We start from the raw sequence: 19,990 nt of genomic DNA, 5'->3' as shown, positions 1-19,990 counted from the left end.
CTTAAACAGTTCTTTTGCATCAGTATTTACTCGGGAAACTGGCAGCGTGGATATGGAAAGAAGGGAAACAAGCACTAGTGTCATGGAACATATAGAGATTAAAAAGGAGGAGGTACTTGATGCTTTACAGCGAATAAAGGTAGATAAATCCCCAGGGCCTGACAAGATACTCCCTCGGACCTTGAGAGAGACTAGTGTAGAAATTGCAGGGGCCCTGGCAGATATATTTAAAATGTCCCTAGTCACAAGTGCGGTGCCAGAGGACTGGAGGCTAGCTCATGTTGTTCCATTGTTTAAGAAAGGCTCGAAGAGTAAACCAGGTAATTACAGGCCAGTGAGCCTGACATCAGTAGTGGGTAAATTATTGGAAGGTGTTCTGAGAGATAGGACATATAAGTATTTGGACAGCCAAGAGTTGATTAAGGATAGTCAGCATGGCTTTGTGCGTGGTAGATCCTGTTTAACGAATCTTGTGAAGTTTTTTTTGAGGAGGCCACTAAGAAAGTAGATGAAGGTAAGGTTGTGGATGTTGTCTACATGGACTTTAGTAAGGCCTTTGACAAGGTCCCACGTGGGAGATTAGTTCAGAAGGTTCAGTCAATGGGTATCCATGGAAAGGTTGTAAACTGGATTCAAAATTGGCTGAGTGGGAGAAGACAGAGAGTGGTTGTGGATGGTTGTTTCTCAGATTGGAGGCCTGTGACTAGTGGTGTGCCTCAGGGATCTGTGTTGGGGCCCTTGTTGTTTGTCGTACATATCAATGATCTAGACGATAATGTCGTAAATTGGATTAGTAAGCTTGCGGATGACACGAAGATCGGAGGTGTAGTGGACAGCGAGGAAGGCTTTCAAAGCTTGCAGGGGGATCTGGACCAAATGGAAAAATGGTCCAGAAAATGGCAGATGGAATTTAATGCAGACAAGTGTGAGGTGTTGCATTTTGGAAGGACAAATCAAGGGAGGACATACACAGTAAATGGTAGGGCACTGAGGAGTGCGGAGGAACAAAGGGATCTGGGAGTTCAGATACATAATTCCCTGAAAGTAGAGTCACAGGTAGACAGGGTTGTAAAAAAGGCTTTTGGCATCCTGGCATTTATAAATCAAAGTATTGAGTATAGGAGTTGGAATGTTTTGGTGAGGTTGTATAAGTCATTGGTGAGACCAAATTTAGAATACTGTGTGCAGTTCTGGTCGCCGAACTACTGGAAGGATGTCAGTAAGATTGAAAGAGTGCAGAGGAGATTTACTAGAATGTTGCCGGGTCTTCAGGAGTTGAGTTACAGGGAAAGACTGAGCATGTTAGGACTTTATTCCTTGGAGCGGAGAAGAATGAGGGGAGATATGACAGAGGTTTACAAAATGATAAGGGGCATAGACAGAGTTAATGCAAGTAGGCTCTTTCCACCTAGATTAGGAGAGATAAGTACAAGAGGACATGGCTTTAGGGTGAAAGGGGAAAGGTTTAGGGGGAACATTAGAGGGAACTTCTTCACTCAGACAGTGGTGGGAGTGTGGAATGGGCTGCCATCTGATGTGGTAAATGCGGGCTCGCTCTTAACTTTTAAGAGTAAATTGGATAGATACATGGACGAGAGAGGTCTGGAGGGGTATGGGCTGGGGGCAGGTAAATGGGACTAGCGGAATAATGTTTTGACACAGACTAGAAGGGCCAAATGGCCTGTTTTCTGTGCTGTAGTTTTCTATGGTTCTATATCTTCATTAGTCACATGTACATTGAAACACACAGTGAAATGCGTCTTTTGCGTAGAATGTTCTGGGGCAGCCCGCGAGTGTTGCCACGCTTCTGGCACCAACATAGCGTGCCCACAATTTCCTAACCCGTACGTCATTGCAATGTGGGAGGAAACTGGAGCACCCAGGGCAAACCCACGCAGACACGGGGAGAACGTTCAAACTCCTTACAGACAGCGGCCGGAATTGAACCCGGGTCGCTGGCACTGTAAAGCGTTATGCTAACCGCTATACTACCATGCCTGCCCTTATGTAAATTATAAATTATAAATTATGTAAAGCTTAGGAAGCTAGGATCAAACAGAGCACTTGAGAACTATAAAGAAGCCAGAAAGGAACACAAGAAGGGAATTTGGAAAGCCAGGAGGGGCCATGAGAAGTCCTTGGCAAGTAGGATTAAAGAGAATCCCAAGGCATTCTATACATACAGTACATCAAGAGCAAGAGGATAACTGGAGAGCGGGGAAGACCACTCAAGGATAAAGAAGGGAACACGTGCTTGGAAGAAGACGATGTAGGTGAGGTCCTTAATGAGTATTTTGCGTCAGTATTTACCAAGAAAAAGGACATGGAGAATAGGGAGATCAGTGTGGAGCATGCTAATAAGCAAGGCCATTTCAGGATAGAGGAGGTGGTTGTGTTGGGTCTCTTTAAGAGCATTAAGGTGGATAAATCCCTGGGGTCTGATGTGATGTACCCTAGGTTACTGAGAGAGCAAGAGATGAGATTGCCGAGGCCTTGACCAATATCTTCGTGTCCTCCCTAGCCACAGGCGAGGTCCCAGATGACTGGCAAGTAGTTAATGTTGTTCCATTATTCAAGAAGGGAAACAGGGATAATCCCGTTAACTCTAGACCAGCGAGTCTCACACCAGTGGTAGGGAAGTTACTGGAGAGGATCCTTAGAGATAGGATTTATGAACGTTTGTAAAACCATAGCCTAATTAGGGACAGTCAGCATGGCTCTGTGCAGAGCAAGTCACGCCTTACTAACTTGATTGAGTTTTTTTGACAAGGTGACAAAGGTGATTGATAAAGGTAGAGCTGTAGATGTTGTCTACATGGATTTTAGTAAGATGTTTGACAAGGTCCCTCATGGGAGGTTCATCCAAAAGATTACGATGCATGGGATCCACGGTGAATTGGCCGTTTGGATTCAGAACTGGCTTGCCCGTAGAAGACAGAGGGTAGTTGTCGATGGGACTTATTCTAGCTGGAAGTCTGTGACTAGTGTTGTTCCTCAGGGATACGTACTGGGACCTCCTGCTGTTTGTGATGTATATAAGTGACCTGGATGAAAATGTAGATGGGTGGGTTTGTAAGTCTGCAAACGATATAAAGATTGGTGGTGTTGTGGATAGCGTAGAAGACTGGCAAAGGATACAGTGGGATATAATCAGTTGCAGGTATGGGCGGAAAAATGGCAGATGGAGTTCAACCCAGCCAAATGTGAAGTGTTGCACCTTGGGAGATCAAATGTAAAGAGACAGTACACTGTTATTGGCACGACTCTTAACAGTGTTGATGAGCAGAGGGACCTTGGGGTCGAAATTCATAGCTCCCTGAAAGTGGCTACACAGGTCGATAGGGTGGTAAAGGCAGCATATGGCATCCTTGCCTTCATTAGTCAAGGTATTGAGTTCAAGAGTCAGGAAGTTATGCCGCAGCTTCATAAAACTTTAGTTTGGCCACATCTGGAGTATTGCCTTCAGTTGTGGTCACCCCATTATAGCAAGGATGTCAAAGCTTTGGAGAGGGTGCAGAAGAGGTTTACCAAGATGCTGCCTGGATTAGAGGGCATGTGCTATGAGGATAGGTTGGACAAACTTAGGTTGTTCTCTCTGGAGCAGCAGGGGCTGAGGGTAGATCTCATAGAGGTTTATAAGATTATTAGAGGCATAGACAGAGTAGCCAGCCAGTATCTTTTCCCCAGGGTTGAAATATCTAATACCAGAGGGCATGCATTTAAGGTGAGAGGGGAAGTTCAAAGGAGATGTGTGGGGCAAGTTTGTTTTTTTTTACAAACTGAGCATGGTTGGTGCCTGTAATGTGCTGCGTGGGGTGGTGGTGGAGGCAAATACAATAGGGGCATTCAAGAAGCTCTTAGATAGGCACATGAATGTGAGGGAAATGGTAGGATATGGACATTGTGTAAGCAGAAGGGATTAGTTTAGTTGGGCATTTTATTACTAACGTAATTGGATCAGCACAACATTGTGGGGCAAAGGGCCTTTTCCTGTACTGTACTTTTCTATGTTCTAAAATATAAAAGTATTATTTTGCTTTCTCCCTGCCATTCTCTGCTAGTACTGCGGCCTTCCAGTGATATTTAGCATGGATGCAAGTGAGAGTTTAGTTCTAAATAAAAATCTATTCTCCAGCTTATTCCAAATGATCTTGACAGATTGGAATATGCGGTGGGAATTTGGATACAAAGATCTTAGTCACAAAATCTCATCTCCCAAGAGGCTTTTTTCACACTAGTCGCATTACACACATTGTAAACTTGGGATCCAGGAACAAAACAGCACTATCCACAGATACCATTTCAAATCTATTAAAATAGTGGTCCAGAAAAGAATGTCACACCAACTTATGTAACTGTTCCACCTACTCTCCTGAATGTTAAAGCACAGCAGTGGCATGATATAGAAATTATGACTCAACAAGTTGAATACTGGGCACAAATTTGGTTTGCTGGCTGATCATAGCAGCGCTACATGGATATTTTGCCCTGCTGCTTTACAAGGTGGGACTTTGGAAGTGGACAAAGCAATAGAACACAAGAATGTTTCTTTTTAAACGTGCTATTTGAAAAGGGATAACTGCAGTGTATTGTCAGGAAGCTGTTAGATATCCAGACCAAACCATGTCAAAACCAAATCTAACACTAAGGGGAAAAAAACCTGATGATTCCCAACCTACAGGAGCTGCAGAAGGTCCAGAGGTCTGAGGTCTGCCATAATTAGTGTTTCTGAAGAGACTGTTGGTTTCTCTGCCAGAAAACACCAGGACTGGTTTGATGGGATTGATCAAATCCAGGAGCTAATTAACTATAAACACATGGTGTTCTTGGATTAAAAATCCCACCATGCCTCGAGGGAAAAAGCAGCAGCTGAAGGCCAAGGTCCAATAGAAAGCTTGTGACCTAAAGGTCAGAAAAGACACAGGAGGTCCACCAATGCACTGATAACCATGTTCCTCAGTACCGTCAAGGCCCTGAGATTGAAAAAGAGGTAAAGTTACCAAGGGGAGGCAATCAGCAATCCCATAAAAGATAGAAAATCTCAACTGTCCATGGAGATGACTGATCTTATCTTACCCTAGTTCTGTAACCCTTAAAATCAATGTACATTTACTTATGCAAAACATGAAATTTGGAAAGAAAAGCACCAACATCCACAGTCTCATTTCATCAGCTGAGTGACTGGACAGAATATCAGTCCAGCTTATATTCTTGCACACTGTTTTATTGGAAATATCACTTTGATGGAACTGACATAATTCTTCATTAAAATCTCATCAATCCAGAAGTGAAATGAAAAAACCAATGTGTGCTTCAGATTATGAACATGGACCTACTCTGTGTGGTGATGATAAGACCGACCTATACAAGTGCACAGGAACTGTACACTTGATTTTGCCAGACAAGTTTTGCAACTCCAAGTGAATCCAAATATTGACAGCACAAACTCTGGTGACACTTCTCATGCATATGGAGGTAAATTAAATCAACCACAAACCAAAAACCAAAACAAAAATCAGAGCCTTGCAGAAGCATTCATTACAAAGCCACACTCCCTCATCAACTCTTCTGGCAGAACTATTGATCATGAGAAAACCTTGATGTTATTTGCAGGGAAGGAAAAAGCAGGCCATTTTGAGCTGTTCAAAAAAATGGCTAGAATTCTACCTTTGCATTGTGAATAACTGTTTCAGCCTAGCGAGGAGTCAATCAGTCACACTGGATACCTTAGTAAATGATCGTGAAGAGAACCAAGTAAACATGGATGTAAATGTAAGCAGGCCATCACTGAACACCAAATCACAAGTATTGGTGCATCGAATCAGTCATACAGTACGATCAATAAAAGACATGTTCAGAATATTGCAGCACTACTTAAAACAAGATGGACAATTTTCACATCTACCCCTTGCTTCTGATTAACTTCTAGCATAGTGCGTCCAGTATATCAAAGAGCAGAAGAGCCACAATTTATCTTCATCCAAAGCCCCAGTGGGGAACAGTTCTTACTTTCCAAGCCACTGGTTAGAAAATTAATGCTATTGCAGCTTCAAAGTGGCAATTTGAAGTATGAAATAGTTGCAGCCCACAATTCCAGAAAACTGAAATCAGTCTCCAACTGACACACTTTTAAAGTTTGGTCTGGGGTATTTGCATTTAATCAAAAGAACACAATTCAGTTGAGAAAGCTTAATATAATTGTTGGAAAACCCAATTCTTTTGAGTGATTCAGGACAGTGCCCATTGTTTATAACCCACAAGAGTTTTACAGCAACCTACATCTCTCTCAAAAATAAGATGGGACTATAGCACGTAAGATCCAAGTAAAATTACTCGAACAATACTTAATCATTCTGCCATAGTCCAAGTGGTCCCAAGCGTCATTGTGCAAAATGTTAAATTACACAGTGCACAGACAACACATCTTTCTTCGTGGTAACAAAAGACATTTTCTCCTCCGGACAAAACCAGACCCATCATAAAACTGAATTTGCACAATGAAGCAATAACTGCCATCTCAGTATTCTACCATCTCCTAGCAACAGGAACTGGCCAATGCTTTCTCAGCAATAGGCAGTGCATGGATGGATTCCAGTTTGTTATACTGCAGCAATGTGTCAATGAAAATGTAGCAAATAAAAAAAACAAATGCCTCAAGACTGAAAGTTCCTGTACTTTTAAAAGGTGTACATTGATTCACAAAAACAATTCTCAAAAGATTACTTTGCCTGGGCACAAGTTAAAAGATATTAATGAAAAGATAGCAATGTCTCTTATCTCCAAGCACTCTCTTTGGACAGCAAAATTCACAAATCTAAACTCTTTTGCACCTCTGCCATAGTCTCACACCCCACTCCCCAATGTCCTTGACATCAATACTGATGTATTTAATGCCAACTTGCCAATATTGGACTCAAAAATATAACTTTAGCAATTGTTTCTATTCCAACTTCATTTTAGACACAGGGAAATCCATCATCATTTTCCTCACCGGAATTAGCTTCTGGGGACAGAACTAAATTTCATTTTTTAATTTGAATAAATCCAAAAGCAAATTTTAGGGAAGGAAGTAAAAGAATCTTTTGTAACCTCATGGAAAATAATTATGGATTCTACCTTGTTTCAGCAATGAAATCTCTCATGTTTAAAACCAAATATCATTAATTATAAAGAATCCATTCACTTAATTGATACAGGAAACAAAATAAAAATCTCAGGTTTCATAAGAAACAACTTGTGCTCAATACACACCAGGACATCTAGCTGCTCAAGTTTTCATCTATTACCTGTACAAAATTAACATTCTCTAGAAGAGAGTAATTTTTAAATCGATGAGCGAAAGGGCTAATTTTTTTTATTAGAGAGTGAAAGGGTACTGGGTGGGGGGGTGGGGGCAGGGGGTGGAATATTACAGGTCTACAGAGAACAAGACCAATTGAAAAGCTCTACCAGAGACCTGGCAGGAGTCCGAAGGATCAAATGGCTACTATGTTATACTGCCCTGTAGTTCTGCAATCTGTACTAACAGTAAAGGTGATCAAGATCTGCAGTATTACTCAGTTGAGTAACACTGTAGATTCTGACCACCTTTACAGTCAAGAAGATTTGTGCAAATTCTCACACAAAAGATTTCAATGATCTAAGAAATAGTAACCCAACTTTAATGTTTGATTACTTGGGGGGTGCTGCCTTCAAGTGCAAAAGGTCCCAACCTCCAGAATTCTTTCCCTAAATTTTCTGCTTCTTTTCCTGCTTTGCTCCTTGAAGATTCCAATTCTAACATTTTGGTCACCTCTCTTAATATCTCCCTTATCTGGTTCCAGTGTCAAGTTTTGCTTGATAATGCTCGTGATAGTAGGATATTTTACTACATGTAAAATATGGTCATTGCTGAATTGTAGGTAAACGCACAATTGGACCATAGCAAGCTCCCTTAAAGATCAATGAAATACACGACCAATTTATTTTAGCTTTGTTCACTGAGGAATATACATTGACAAGGGCACTAGAACTTGTGCTCCATCATTTCTCTTATAGAATTAGAGTGGATCAAAAAAAGCCTATCATGTTGAAGCTAACCCTTTTGAACAATTCAATTAGTACCATTCTCCACTTTCTCCCATAGCATAACATTCTCTTCTGCAAATTATTGCATGTGATTCGAGCAAGTTATCACTTTAGCTTTCAAAAAGATGTCTGAAAACAGACCATGCTCTCAGTGTGCAAGCTTATCAGGAAGCTGACATTCACATCACTGGAAAGAAATTGTATTATTTAACTGTTTACCAATAAACAGAAGCATTCACAGAACAATCTTCAATAATATTGTGAATCTCACTGCCTTAAAACTTCAGTGTGGTCACTATTGCAATGTAGAGCATGGCAATGTGATTATATAACTCAATAACAGTTCTAGCTGTGCCACTCAAGAGATAAAATGCTTGGGAGATAAACATGCAATTCTCTCATACTTTTCCTTGAACGTTACACAAAACCTTTAGCTTCTGTCTAAAGGAGATGGATATGACCCAAGTTTAACATCTCATCCAAAAGACACATCTCCAACATTGCATCACCCTGAGAAATACTATGCTGAATTTTCAATCTAATTAATATGTTGAAGTATTGTAGTGGAACTTCAAGGTAAGAACACTGCCCACTTAGCAAAGGCTCAAATCTGAACTGCCATTTCCTCTAGCAGCTGTAGCTCCTTGTCCATCAGCAGATAATTTAAGCTTTGTAGACCAGAAACCCTTGTTGGTGTTGCAAATTCAGAGTTGACGAAATTACTTGCTCTAACCAAATACTTGGGATAAAACAAAACAACTAGCATTTACATTACACTTTTATAATAATCAAATATCCCAAAGCCCTTCACGAAAGCAATACCAAATTAAATTTGAAACCAAGCCATGTTAGCAAATATTAGGAATAAATGGCGAAAAGCTTGGTCTAAGAGGAAGGTTTTGAGGAGGAAGGAGAGATGGACAGGTAGTGGAGAATTAGCCACATGCAGAAGTGTCACGGAATACAGGACTGTCGCAGGTTACAGAAGCAGGATGGCTTTGAAACAGGGTGTGCTAAAGTCCAATTACAGCAGGTGCCAGTAAATTATCAGGTTTTTACTCTGCTAGGCAGCTGTAAAAGTTAACTCCGAGGCAGCATGACTCACAACAAGATTACCTTGACTGTCTCTTGGACAGATACACTGCCCTTGGTCAAAGCATTTACTGTCCCAATCTGCAGTAAAACACCTACTGCCAGACAAGGAAACTTTCTTTTTTAAATCCTGTTACCATAGCGTTCAGTAACACAACTCTCACGCTAATTATGAAAGTAAATACAAATCCAGAAAAATGCACAAAGCTGTCTGAGGAGTCATTTTTGCATGGCAAGTCCCACCTTTGTGGGGAAGGTGCAGGTCTGTTGGACATGGCACGAGACACACCCTTCTCACCAAGCCCACCTTAGTCTCTTGGTAGAGACTGCCCAAAACTAATTACCAAGAAAGGACCCTTCCCTTTTTATTTACTAATGCTGGAAGTGAAGGAAGGGCATGAAAAGATGCAAAGTAGACCAGGTCTAGGTCATCAATTCAACTTCTCTCCCAACAAAGAAATAAAGTAAAATACTGATAATCCACTTTCCAACTAATTGGAAACCTCAAATGGTTCAGCACCTGACTCACCAGGTAATGTCTGCCACACTCCCTTTCCATTCACCTGAATCCCACTTCCCATGCTACCTTACCAGGGACTTTCAACTTATCTGGAAAGTGTATCATACTCAGTAACAGAATTAAAAGAATGCTGACGTAGGAACAGGAATACATCCAATAATCTGCCAGTCTAGCACCACCAAACTGAATGTGCCAGATTATTGGGATTTACTGTAATGTTTTCAAAATGTAACAATACATCAGTAGGGGGAAAAAGAAAATCTGACCTCTTCATCCTGGACAAATCAGGACAGTCATCAAAAGTTGACTTTGTCAATGATGTTCAAAGCTATTATGGAATATTTTAAACATGCTTATATCCATTGCAAATTATCTTGGGCTACAGATTTCTAATTTAAGTACATCCATTGTCAGTTACCAACACCAATCATACACCTCCAAAACTGCTTTGAGGGGTGGGTGGGTAGTTCACACCATGGGACACTACAGCCGTCATTTACGTCAGTTTTGTGTGCTTCCAACACATGGTTCTCTATGTCAATCCAAGGTTCTCCATGTCAACCCAAATGCTCCTTCTCCAGTTTGAGTAGTCATGGGCTAGTGATTCCCAGGAGTTGGCAGGAATGTTGCATCTTTTCAAAGCAGCTTTCAGAACATTGCCTGATAAGCCTTGCCAAGATGGATCTTGGAATAGAGTGCCCATCTTAGAAGCCTGGTTTTAGTCACGTGAATGATACGACTTGAACAACAGCTGACTGAGTGTAGTTAGGGCCTCATTGCTGGGGAGAGGGTGATTAGATTGGTTTGCTTATTCTTCCAGTGGATTCTGTTGAGATACCACTGATGATATCTCTCCAGTACTTGAGATGCATGGATTCCAAGTTGTACAGCATGAAACTGGCCCTTCAGCCCATCACGGCCATGCCAACCAAGCTGCGTATGTAAGCTGTTTGGCCCTTAACTCTTTAAGCCTTTCCTATCCATATACTTGTCCAAATGTTTTTTTAAATATTGTATTTGTAGCCACATCTACCACTTCTTCTGGCAGCTCATTCCATATATCTACTATTTGCCCCTGAAAAACTTGCCCCTCAGATCTCCTTAAAAACTTTCACCTCTCACCTTTGTTACGAACCAGCAACAAAAGAAACACACCAAGACATGTATAAAGTGTTTAAAACTACTTTTGTTAATAACTACTTATGATAATAAGAAAAATAAAAGTAAAAATGTTAGAATGTTAGAAGTAACAATGTTAGATCTTAAACATTAACCCCAAAACTAAACTCATAGTGTGTGTGTGTGGCAAATTCCCAAACTCCAAGTCCAGGAACAGTTCTCAAAGTTCAGTTCAGCAAACCGTAAGGAGAAACGTGAGCAAAGGCTTCTTCAACAACCACCGTTGACTGAAGAGGAAATGTAGAGAGAAAATAGACAGTAATTACGAAATCCAAATGTTCCACGATGGAACTCATACGACACCTCACTCACCGATGCTCCAGTCCTTTGTTCCAAAGTATCTGCCACCCCGAAAGGCACTCGAATCGTGGCTGTCCACACAAATACCTGTTTCCTTCTACAGGTCAAAGACAAAGTGGACTGCACCGGATTACTCCAAAAATCCATACGCGGATTGTAGTGACAGACACAGTTATTGTTTCTCATCCATCGATAGAGACTAGCAGGCTGGTCTCTCTCTCTCACTTCTCACTAACGCCGACTCTGCTCCACCAATGTCATTACATCCTTATCTTCTGTTTACGTCATCATGCCCCCCACACACACACACAACTCTATCTCAAAGGGACATTCACCAATAGTAACCTAGTCCGTAACACCTTAAACCTATGCCTTCTAGTTTTAGACTCCCCTACCCTGGGAAAAAGACTGAGCATCTAACCTATCTTCACTGCTCCTAATTTTATAAATCTCTACCCGACCCTCGCGGTAAGTTGTCCTCTCAGAAGTATACAGCAGGGCAGGGATCATTGCTGCCTTGTTCCAAGTTTGACTGTGCTAATGCCCTGAAGGCAACAAATTTCATCATCAAGGTCCACATACACAGATAGGTGGTTCACAAGATACAGGAGGAGGCCTGTGTTTTCCAGTCTCATTGTGGTCTTTTATTGTTGTAGAATGGAGTTTACAGTGGGAGCAGGTTGGTAGAGGACCTTTGTTTTGTAAATATTAAGTGCAAGCCCCATCAATTTGTATGCTTCAATGAAAGATGACTTGGAATTGGGCCTCCAAACATGCATTTTCCCAAGTTATCTGCATACTGCACCTTTAATAATGAAGCTTGGACAACTTTGAGCAGCTTTCTATTAGCCCTGTAGATCATCTCCACTCCACTGGGGACCTTGGAGGTGAAGCGCAGCATCATGGTGAGAAAGACTGGAAATAAAGTGTTGGGGCATTGGTGCAAACTTGCTTGACACCAGTTTGTGTCAAGATAGGATCCTCTGTGGACCAGTTGGGTATAGTCATGGTGTGCATTACAAATTTTTTCAAGCTTCCAAATCTGACAAGAATGCTCCACAGTCTCTCCTGATTCATGGGCTCAAAAGCCTTGACAAGATCAAAAAAATGCCATTAACTAGTTGGCACTGCTGCCTTCATTAGAGTTGTCACCCAAAGAAGATTATGCCCATGGCGGCTCTAGATGATCCAAATCGCAATTCTGGGAGCAGTTCTTGAACCAAATGGCAGTGGTTGAAGACGTTGACAATGACTTTCCCTGTGGCAAATAGCACAGGGATCCTTCTGCTGTTACCAAAGTCAGATCTGTCTCCTTCCTTGAAGATGATCATGATTACTGCATATCTGAAGAACCTTAGAAAGACCACAGCTCCTAAAACGTGAGAGATGAGGTTGGAAGTTTGTGACAAAAGTTTCTCACTGCTAAGTTTCAATGCTTTTCAGCTGGCACATTGACTTTTTGTCAATTGGGTTTGACAATGAAGCTGAGCCAGATAGCTTGCTGTGAAATGGAGTCAATGATACTAACATATGCTTGAGGAGATTTTCAAAGCTTTCATTCCAGCACACACCAACTGCCCTCTGTTCTTGATTTGTTCTACTCCAATCTTGGTTCTCAGCGAGATGTGGCCATGAGTATGTGGGCCAGAGATGGTCTTCACGGCACTGAAGATTCCAGGTACATCGCTGATATTAGTGCTAGGTGGGGAGCAGTGCAGAGAAACTGAAAGAAGAGATTCATGGACAGGGAGCATTAGGGTGAGCAGAGTTAGTATGCACGGAAAGATCTGAATTAGGAGCACTCAGACCCTCACGGAAGGAAAAGCATGGGGATAAATCTTTGGTATAAACAGCAAAAAACAATTTGCAATGGGACCTTGGTACAATTCTGAACAAGAAAAATACTTCTCCACCACCTGATTAAACCAAATAGGAGAGGTTAGAGAAAGAAGCTCTAGCCAGTGAAATGAACACAGTATTTTGCATTTACATAGTAGTTTAATATACCAAAATATCCCAAGAGTATGGCAATCCTGATTCAATCTCCAATTTCAAGACACGAAGTCCATTTTATTCAAAATACACATTCCTAGAATAGTGCCATCATTGGCCCTCTTGTAGCCAAGGCAAGAACCTCTGAAGCTTTGGTTTACAATTTGGAAGAAGAACTTAACACAAATGATACAAGTGGTTTCTTTCAAGGAGTGTTATATCAAAGATCAATCACAATCCTTAACAAACATGGAAGAGACTGCAGATGCTAGAATCTTCTGGAGGAACTCAGCAGATCGAGCAGCATCTGCAATAGGAAAGGAATTGTCAATGTTTTGTGTTGGTCCTGGTACAGGGTTTCAACCTGAAGCATCAACAATTCCTCCCCTACAGATGCTGCCCAACCTGTTGAGTTCCTCTGGTAGGTTGGTTGTTGGTCCATAATCTATAATTCTCTACTCATCTTAAAGCAAATCCAAACTGAAATTGAGCATCACATTTGGAACAGACTAACCAGTAAAGCAGTATGGAGGGCATTGGTCTCAAGAAAAAAACCTGTTTCTGCAGGCCTGTTTCTATAATTTAATGAAGAATCTCCAACAAAACAATAACTTACCACTGAATGACTTAGGGAGGTACAGTAAAAGAGTGATCATCTACTATGTTTACTGCACTCCTTCTGACTCCCCAGGGTCATGATTCCTGTATTCCCTCTAACACAGCCAGCACTGGCTTCCAGTCCCTCCCATTCACCACGGTCCATTTTCGCACTCCCTCTTACACACCAGGGCCTCAGTTCCTGTGCTCCCTGTTACACTCACTCGCACCCCAGTTCCTGCACTCCCTCAAATACACCAAGGCCCTGGTTCTTGGGTTCCCTTTCAACTCACCTAGTTCACTGGAAAATTTATCAAAATGTGTAACATCTTTAAAAAAAATTGCATTAAAAAGTATTGAAGTATCAAGTAAAATAACATCCAATCGTCTGGAAAATCTGCCAGTCCAGCACCAAATCTCCAAGCATGCTGGATTATGGAAGTTTTATTGCAATGCCAATTATCAAAACCAAATAAAGTTAAACTAACAATGAGGAATGAGAAAAAGCAGGTTGAAGAAACTCACAAAAAATGAATTACTTTTATGTTTCAAAGATACGAATTCAGATCATTCAGACCCTCAATATTGTTCAGTTTTTCCAATGAGATGATGGTCGATCTGACTTTACTCTCAATTCCACATTCCCATTTTCCCGTAGTAACCTTTCACCCTCTTGTTCATCAAGTATTTATCTGCCTCTGCCTTAAAAATATATTAAAAGACTCTACTTTCACCATCTTTGAGGAAGAGTTCCAAAAACTCACCACCCTCTGAGAGGAACAATTTCACGTCATCTAACCTTCACCTCAACTCTAAGTGGACAACCCATTATATTTTAAAACAGTTCTATATTCTCCCACAAGAGGAAACATCCTCTCTGCATACACCCTGTCATGACCTGTTGGGATCATGTATGTTTCAATCAAGTCACCTCTCATTCTTCCAAACTCCAGTCTAGCATGTCCAAGTTTTCCTCATGAGACAACCTGCCCAGTCTAGGCATTAGTCTTGAAAACCTCCTCTGACTGCAATTATATCCTGCCTTAAATAAGGAAACCAAACCATTAACAGCACTCCACATGCATCTCATCAATACCCTATATAATTGAATTATATCCCCCCTATTTTTGCACTCAATTCTCCCAGCAATAGACAATACATTTTGCTAACTTTCCTAATTACTTGCTGCACTAGCATATTAGCCTTTTCATACTAGCATAGAAAAAATGCATAAGGACCCCCAGATCCATCCCTCTCAGAGCTCTGAACTATCTTACCATTTAGATGATACGATTCTTTAATTTTATTGCTAAAATGGACTATTTCACATTTTCCCACATAATACTCCAGTTGCCAGATCTTGGCCCACTCATTTAACATATCCATATCACCTTGTAGCAATGCTTATGTCCTCTTCACAACATACTTTCCTAACTTTTTTTTGTTTCATCAGCAAATTTAGGAACCATACCTTCAATGCCTTCCTTCATATTAATCACATAAATCACAAAATGTTCATGACCCAGCATCAATCTTTGTGACATACCAGTCTTTGCATCTTGCCAACCCACTTATGCCTTTCCTCTGTTTCTTGTTAGCCACTCCATCTTCTGTCCATGCCGACATGTTACCTCCTACACCATCAGCTTTTATTTTCCACATTAACTTTTGATGCAGCCCTTTATCATTTATCTTCTAGAAATACAAGTATCCACCAGATTCCCTTTATCCACAGTACACGTTAGTTCTTCAAGGAGCAATAAATTGGTCAAATATAATTTCTCTTTCACAATACCACATTGGTTTTGCCAGATTACTTTGTAATACCAGTGCCCTGCTATAACATTTTAATATTTGCTTCTAACATTTTCCCTATACAAACATTAAGCTAACAGACCTGTAGTCTCATGCTTTCCATCTCCTTCCCATTTTAAGTAAAGTTACATTTGCTATTTTCCAATCCAATGGAACCTTACCCAAATCTACAGAATTTTGGAAAAATAAATTCAGTACATTAACTACCTCACTAGCCATCTCTTTTAAGACCCATGGATGAAGGCAATCAGGAACTGGGGACTTGTCAGCCTGCAGCCCCAAAAATTTGCTCAGTACCACTTCCCCGGTGACTAATTTTCCAAAGTTCCTCCCTCTCACCCTTCAAATTCCTGATTTACAGCCATTTCTGGAATGTTACTTCTATACTCTAAAGACTGGTTCAAAATACCTTTCTAATTTATCTGCCATCTCCTCGTTTTTCATTATTAATTCCCTTGGCTCATTTTCTGTAGAACCAATGCTCACTTTGTTACCTCTTTTTCAAATATCTGCCATTTTTTTTTATATTTCTGGCTAGCTTTTTATCTCATACTCTAGAATTTTCTTCCTTATTAATCTTTTAATCATTTGTTGCTTTTTTTTAAATATCCTAATCAGTCTTCTTTCCTGCCAACACAATGAAGTCACAAGAGATTCTGCAGATGCTGGAATCCAGAGCAACAGACACAAAATGCTGGAGGGACTCAGCAGGTCAAGCAGCATCTGTCGAAGAAAATAATATGGAGGCAGTCCTGATGAAGGGTCCAGACCCAAAACGTCAACTCTCCATACTTTCCTCCATAGATGCTGCCTGACCTGCTGAGTTCCTCCAGCATTTTGTGTGTGTTGCTTTGGATCTTCACACGCTTTTTCTGTGCTTTATCTTCACGCCTGATGTCCTCCAATTTCTTTAGTTAACCATGCATGGCGGGTCCTCCTCTTGCAATTTTTCTTTCTCATTGCAGTGCATCTACTCTAAAATTGTGAAAGATTCCCTTAAATGTCTGCTGCTGTATCCCGATTACTGATTCATTAACCTAATATGCCAGTTTCCTTTAGCTGGCTCTGTTTTTATACCTCCTTTGTTACCCTTATTTAAGTTTAAATACTTGGATCCATTCTTCTCTTCCTTAAACTGAATTAAATATTAAATTACTTACTACAAAGATCCTTACTAAAAAGGAATAGCTCCATGATGAGGTTATTAATTAATCCGATCTCGGTTCATATCCACAGATCACTGAAAGTTGCCTCAGGTGGATAGGGTAGTTAAGAAAGCTTGTGGGATGTTAGCTTTCATAAGTCGTGGGATCAAGTTTAAGAGCCGCAAGGTAATGATGCAGCTCTACAAAACTCTGGTTAGACCACACTTGGGGTACTGTGTCCAATTCTGGTCACCTCATTATAGGAAGGATGTGGAAGCGTTGGAAAGGGTGCAGAGGAGATTTACCAGGATGCTGGCTGGTTTGGAGAGTATGGATTATGAGGAAAGACTAAGGGAGCTAGGGCTTTACTCTTTGGAGAGGAGGAGGATGAGGGAAGACATGATAGAGGTATAGAAAACATTAAGAGGAATAGATAGGGTAGACAGCCAGCGTCTCTTTCCCAGGGCACCAATGCTCAATACAAGAGGGCATGGCTTCAAGGTAATGGGTGGGAAGTTCAAGGGAGATATCAGAGGGAGGTTTTTCCCACCCAGAGAGTGGTTGGTGCATGGAATGCGCTGCCTGGGGTGGTGGTACATTGGTCAAGTTCAAGAGATTGTTAGATAAGCATATGGAGGAATTTAAAATAGGGGGATATGTGGGAGGAAGGGGTGAGATAGTCTTAGGCAAGATTTAAAGGTCGGCACAACATGGTGAGCTAAAGGGCCTGTATTGTGCTGTACTGTTCTATGGTTCTTTTGCACAAGTGCAAATAGGTCTCAACAAACCTTTTGATGGAAAATAATTGTGGAATTGCTGCCAAAAGCAAAACAGATGAATGCAAAGAATGAGGAGTTCACTGGTTACTCTGAGAGCAATAATAGACAATCATTATCCATCCAAAATAGTTTCTCTCCCCACAGATGCTCCCAATCAACTCAGTGATCCTAGCATATTCCTGTTTTTATTCAAATTTCCAGTACTCACAGTATTTTATATCTGCAGAGGGATCTATACAGTCGCCCCTGCATCAGATGTTGTCGTACAGCACAAAGAGACATTTAAGATGTACTCAGGAACTCAGTCAAGATATCATCAGCTTTTCTCATGTTTCAACTAATATTTTGTTTTAAAATATTTCAGGAGAGCATATGCTCCTACTGGAAATTCAGAATGCTAAAATTCCCCAGATGTGCAAGCATGGAGATCATCAAGGTTGCAGATAATAACAACTGTAGAATTGCCAGTTGCAGACTGAACCCCACAGCTTCAATCTAAGACACCAGTAGGAATCCAGTCCATTTACTCAGATGTCTACCTCCACAACACAATTCATTCCATTTGAAGGAGCAAAGTTATGGTACAATGCTTTGTGTATATTTAGGTTTTTCCCTTACAACCAAAGTACACTATGATTTTTCTAACTTCCATTACAACACATTTACTTCACAGGCTGAATTAATAAGAAAATCCTTTTGGACTTTCATACCCACAAGGAAAGTAAAAGAAAATGAAATCTTGCACAAAAAAAATACTTACAGCCAAAGACTTGGAAAGTCTCTTTCGGAATTCATTCAGGATTATAATCACAATTTCCGGATGAGGTATGTATACCAACCCTCCTTTGATGTAGGCCTTCCGAGTTCGGACTAGTTCAAGAGCATCAGTAAAAGGGACCTATTGAAGGCAAAGAGAAGCTAGTGGGAAAACCTGCAAAGATAAACTGCACATAATTGCTCATCATTTGTTATAAATGGCTTGAAGTGTATGTGTTACAAAAGACTTTCTCAAATTCCCAAAAGTAGTAGGAATTTTTAAAGAACAGCAACCATTCCAAATCCAAACTGCACATTTTAAGCGGTGCTCAATAAATGCAGGAATATTTAATAGGAAAGCAAACACTGTGACAAAGTACATTGATGAAGGTAGAGCAGTGGATGTGGTGTACATGGATTTCAGTAAGGCGTTTGATAAGGTTCCTCATGGAAGGCTCATTCAGAAAGTCAGGAGGCATGGGATCCAGGGAAACTTAGCTGTGTGGATTCAGAATTGGCTCACCCATAGAAGACAGAGTGCGGTTGTAGACGGAACGTATTCTGATTGGAGGTCAGTGACCAGTGGTGTTCCGCAGGGATCTGTTCTGGGACCCCTGCTCTCTGTGATTTTTATAAATGACTTGGATGAGGATATAGAAGGCTGGGTTACTAAGTTTGCAGATGGCACAAAGGTTGGTGGTGTTGTGGATAGTGTAGAAGGTTGCTGTAGGTTACAACAGGACATTGATAGGATGCAGAGCTGGGCTGAGCAGTGGCAGATAGAGTTCAACCCAGAAAAGTGTGAAGTAATACACTTTGGAAGATCAAATTTGAAGGCAGAATACAAGGTTAATGGCAGGACTCTTAGCAGCGTGGAGGAACAGAGGGATCTTGGGGTCCACATCCATTGATCCCTCAAGGTTGCCACACAGGTTGATAGATTTGTTAAGAAGGCATATGGTGTGTTGGCCTTCATTAGTTGGGGGACTGAGTTCGAGAGCCACGAGGTAATGTTGCAGCTCTACAAAACTTTAGTTAGACCACATGGAGTATTGTATTCAGTTCTGGTTGCCCCATTATAGGAAGGATATGGAAGCTTTGGAGAGGGTGCAGAGGAGATTTACCAGGATGCTGCCTGGATTGGAGAGCATATCTTATGAGGATATGTTGAGTGTGCTAGGGCTTTTCTCTTTGGAGCAAAGGAGGATGATTGGTGACTTGATAGAGGTGTACAAGATGATAAGAGGAATAGATCGAGTGGACAGTCAGTGACTTTTTCCCAAGGCAAAAATGGCTCACACAAGGGGGCATAATTTTAAGGTGACTGGAGGAAGGTATGGGGGGGATGTAAGAGGCAAGTTTTTCTTTTTTTTTTACACAGAGTGGTGGGTACGTGGAACACACTGCCAGCAGAACTGGTGGAGGCAGATGCATTAGGGACAATTAAGAGACTCTTAGATAGACACAAGAATGATAGAAAAATGGAGACTTATGTGGGAGGGAAGGGTTAGATAGATCTTAGAGCAGGATAAAATGTTGGCACAACACTATGGGCCGAAGGGCCTGTACTGTGCTGCAATGTTTTCTATTCTATGTATGCTGCCAATTTAACAGCTGCTGCTAAATTCAGCTAGTGTATTGCCATTTTCAATATCTAAAGATTAGCAGTCTTTAATTAGTTGAGTAGAATGCCTGACTTAACATAGAGAGCTCCAGCACAGGATTCAAGAACTGCCTCCCTCCAAGAA

General features: G+C 41.0%; 1 protein-coding gene across 1 annotated transcript in view; it reads right to left on the bottom strand.

Annotated features, from left to right (window-relative positions):
* Nucleotides 1-19,990, bottom strand: part of prim2 (DNA primase subunit 2) — a 230,504-nt gene that overhangs the window by 158,890 nt on the left and 51,624 nt on the right. The window contains exon 6 of the mRNA XM_052024624.1: nt 18,247-18,384. Within this exon, the coding sequence (XP_051880584.1) occupies nt 18,247-18,384 (138 nt within the window). The remainder of the gene's footprint in view (nt 1-18,246; nt 18,385-19,990) is intronic.

The sequence above is a fragment of the Pristis pectinata genome, chromosome 10 (assembly GCF_009764475.1).
Source record: "Pristis pectinata isolate sPriPec2 chromosome 10, sPriPec2.1.pri, whole genome shotgun sequence".
NCBI classification, from domain to species: domain Eukaryota; kingdom Metazoa; phylum Chordata; class Chondrichthyes; order Rhinopristiformes; family Pristidae; genus Pristis; species Pristis pectinata.
Note: the sequence above shows the minus strand (reverse complement) of the source record. Positions and strands in the feature narration are given on the sequence as shown.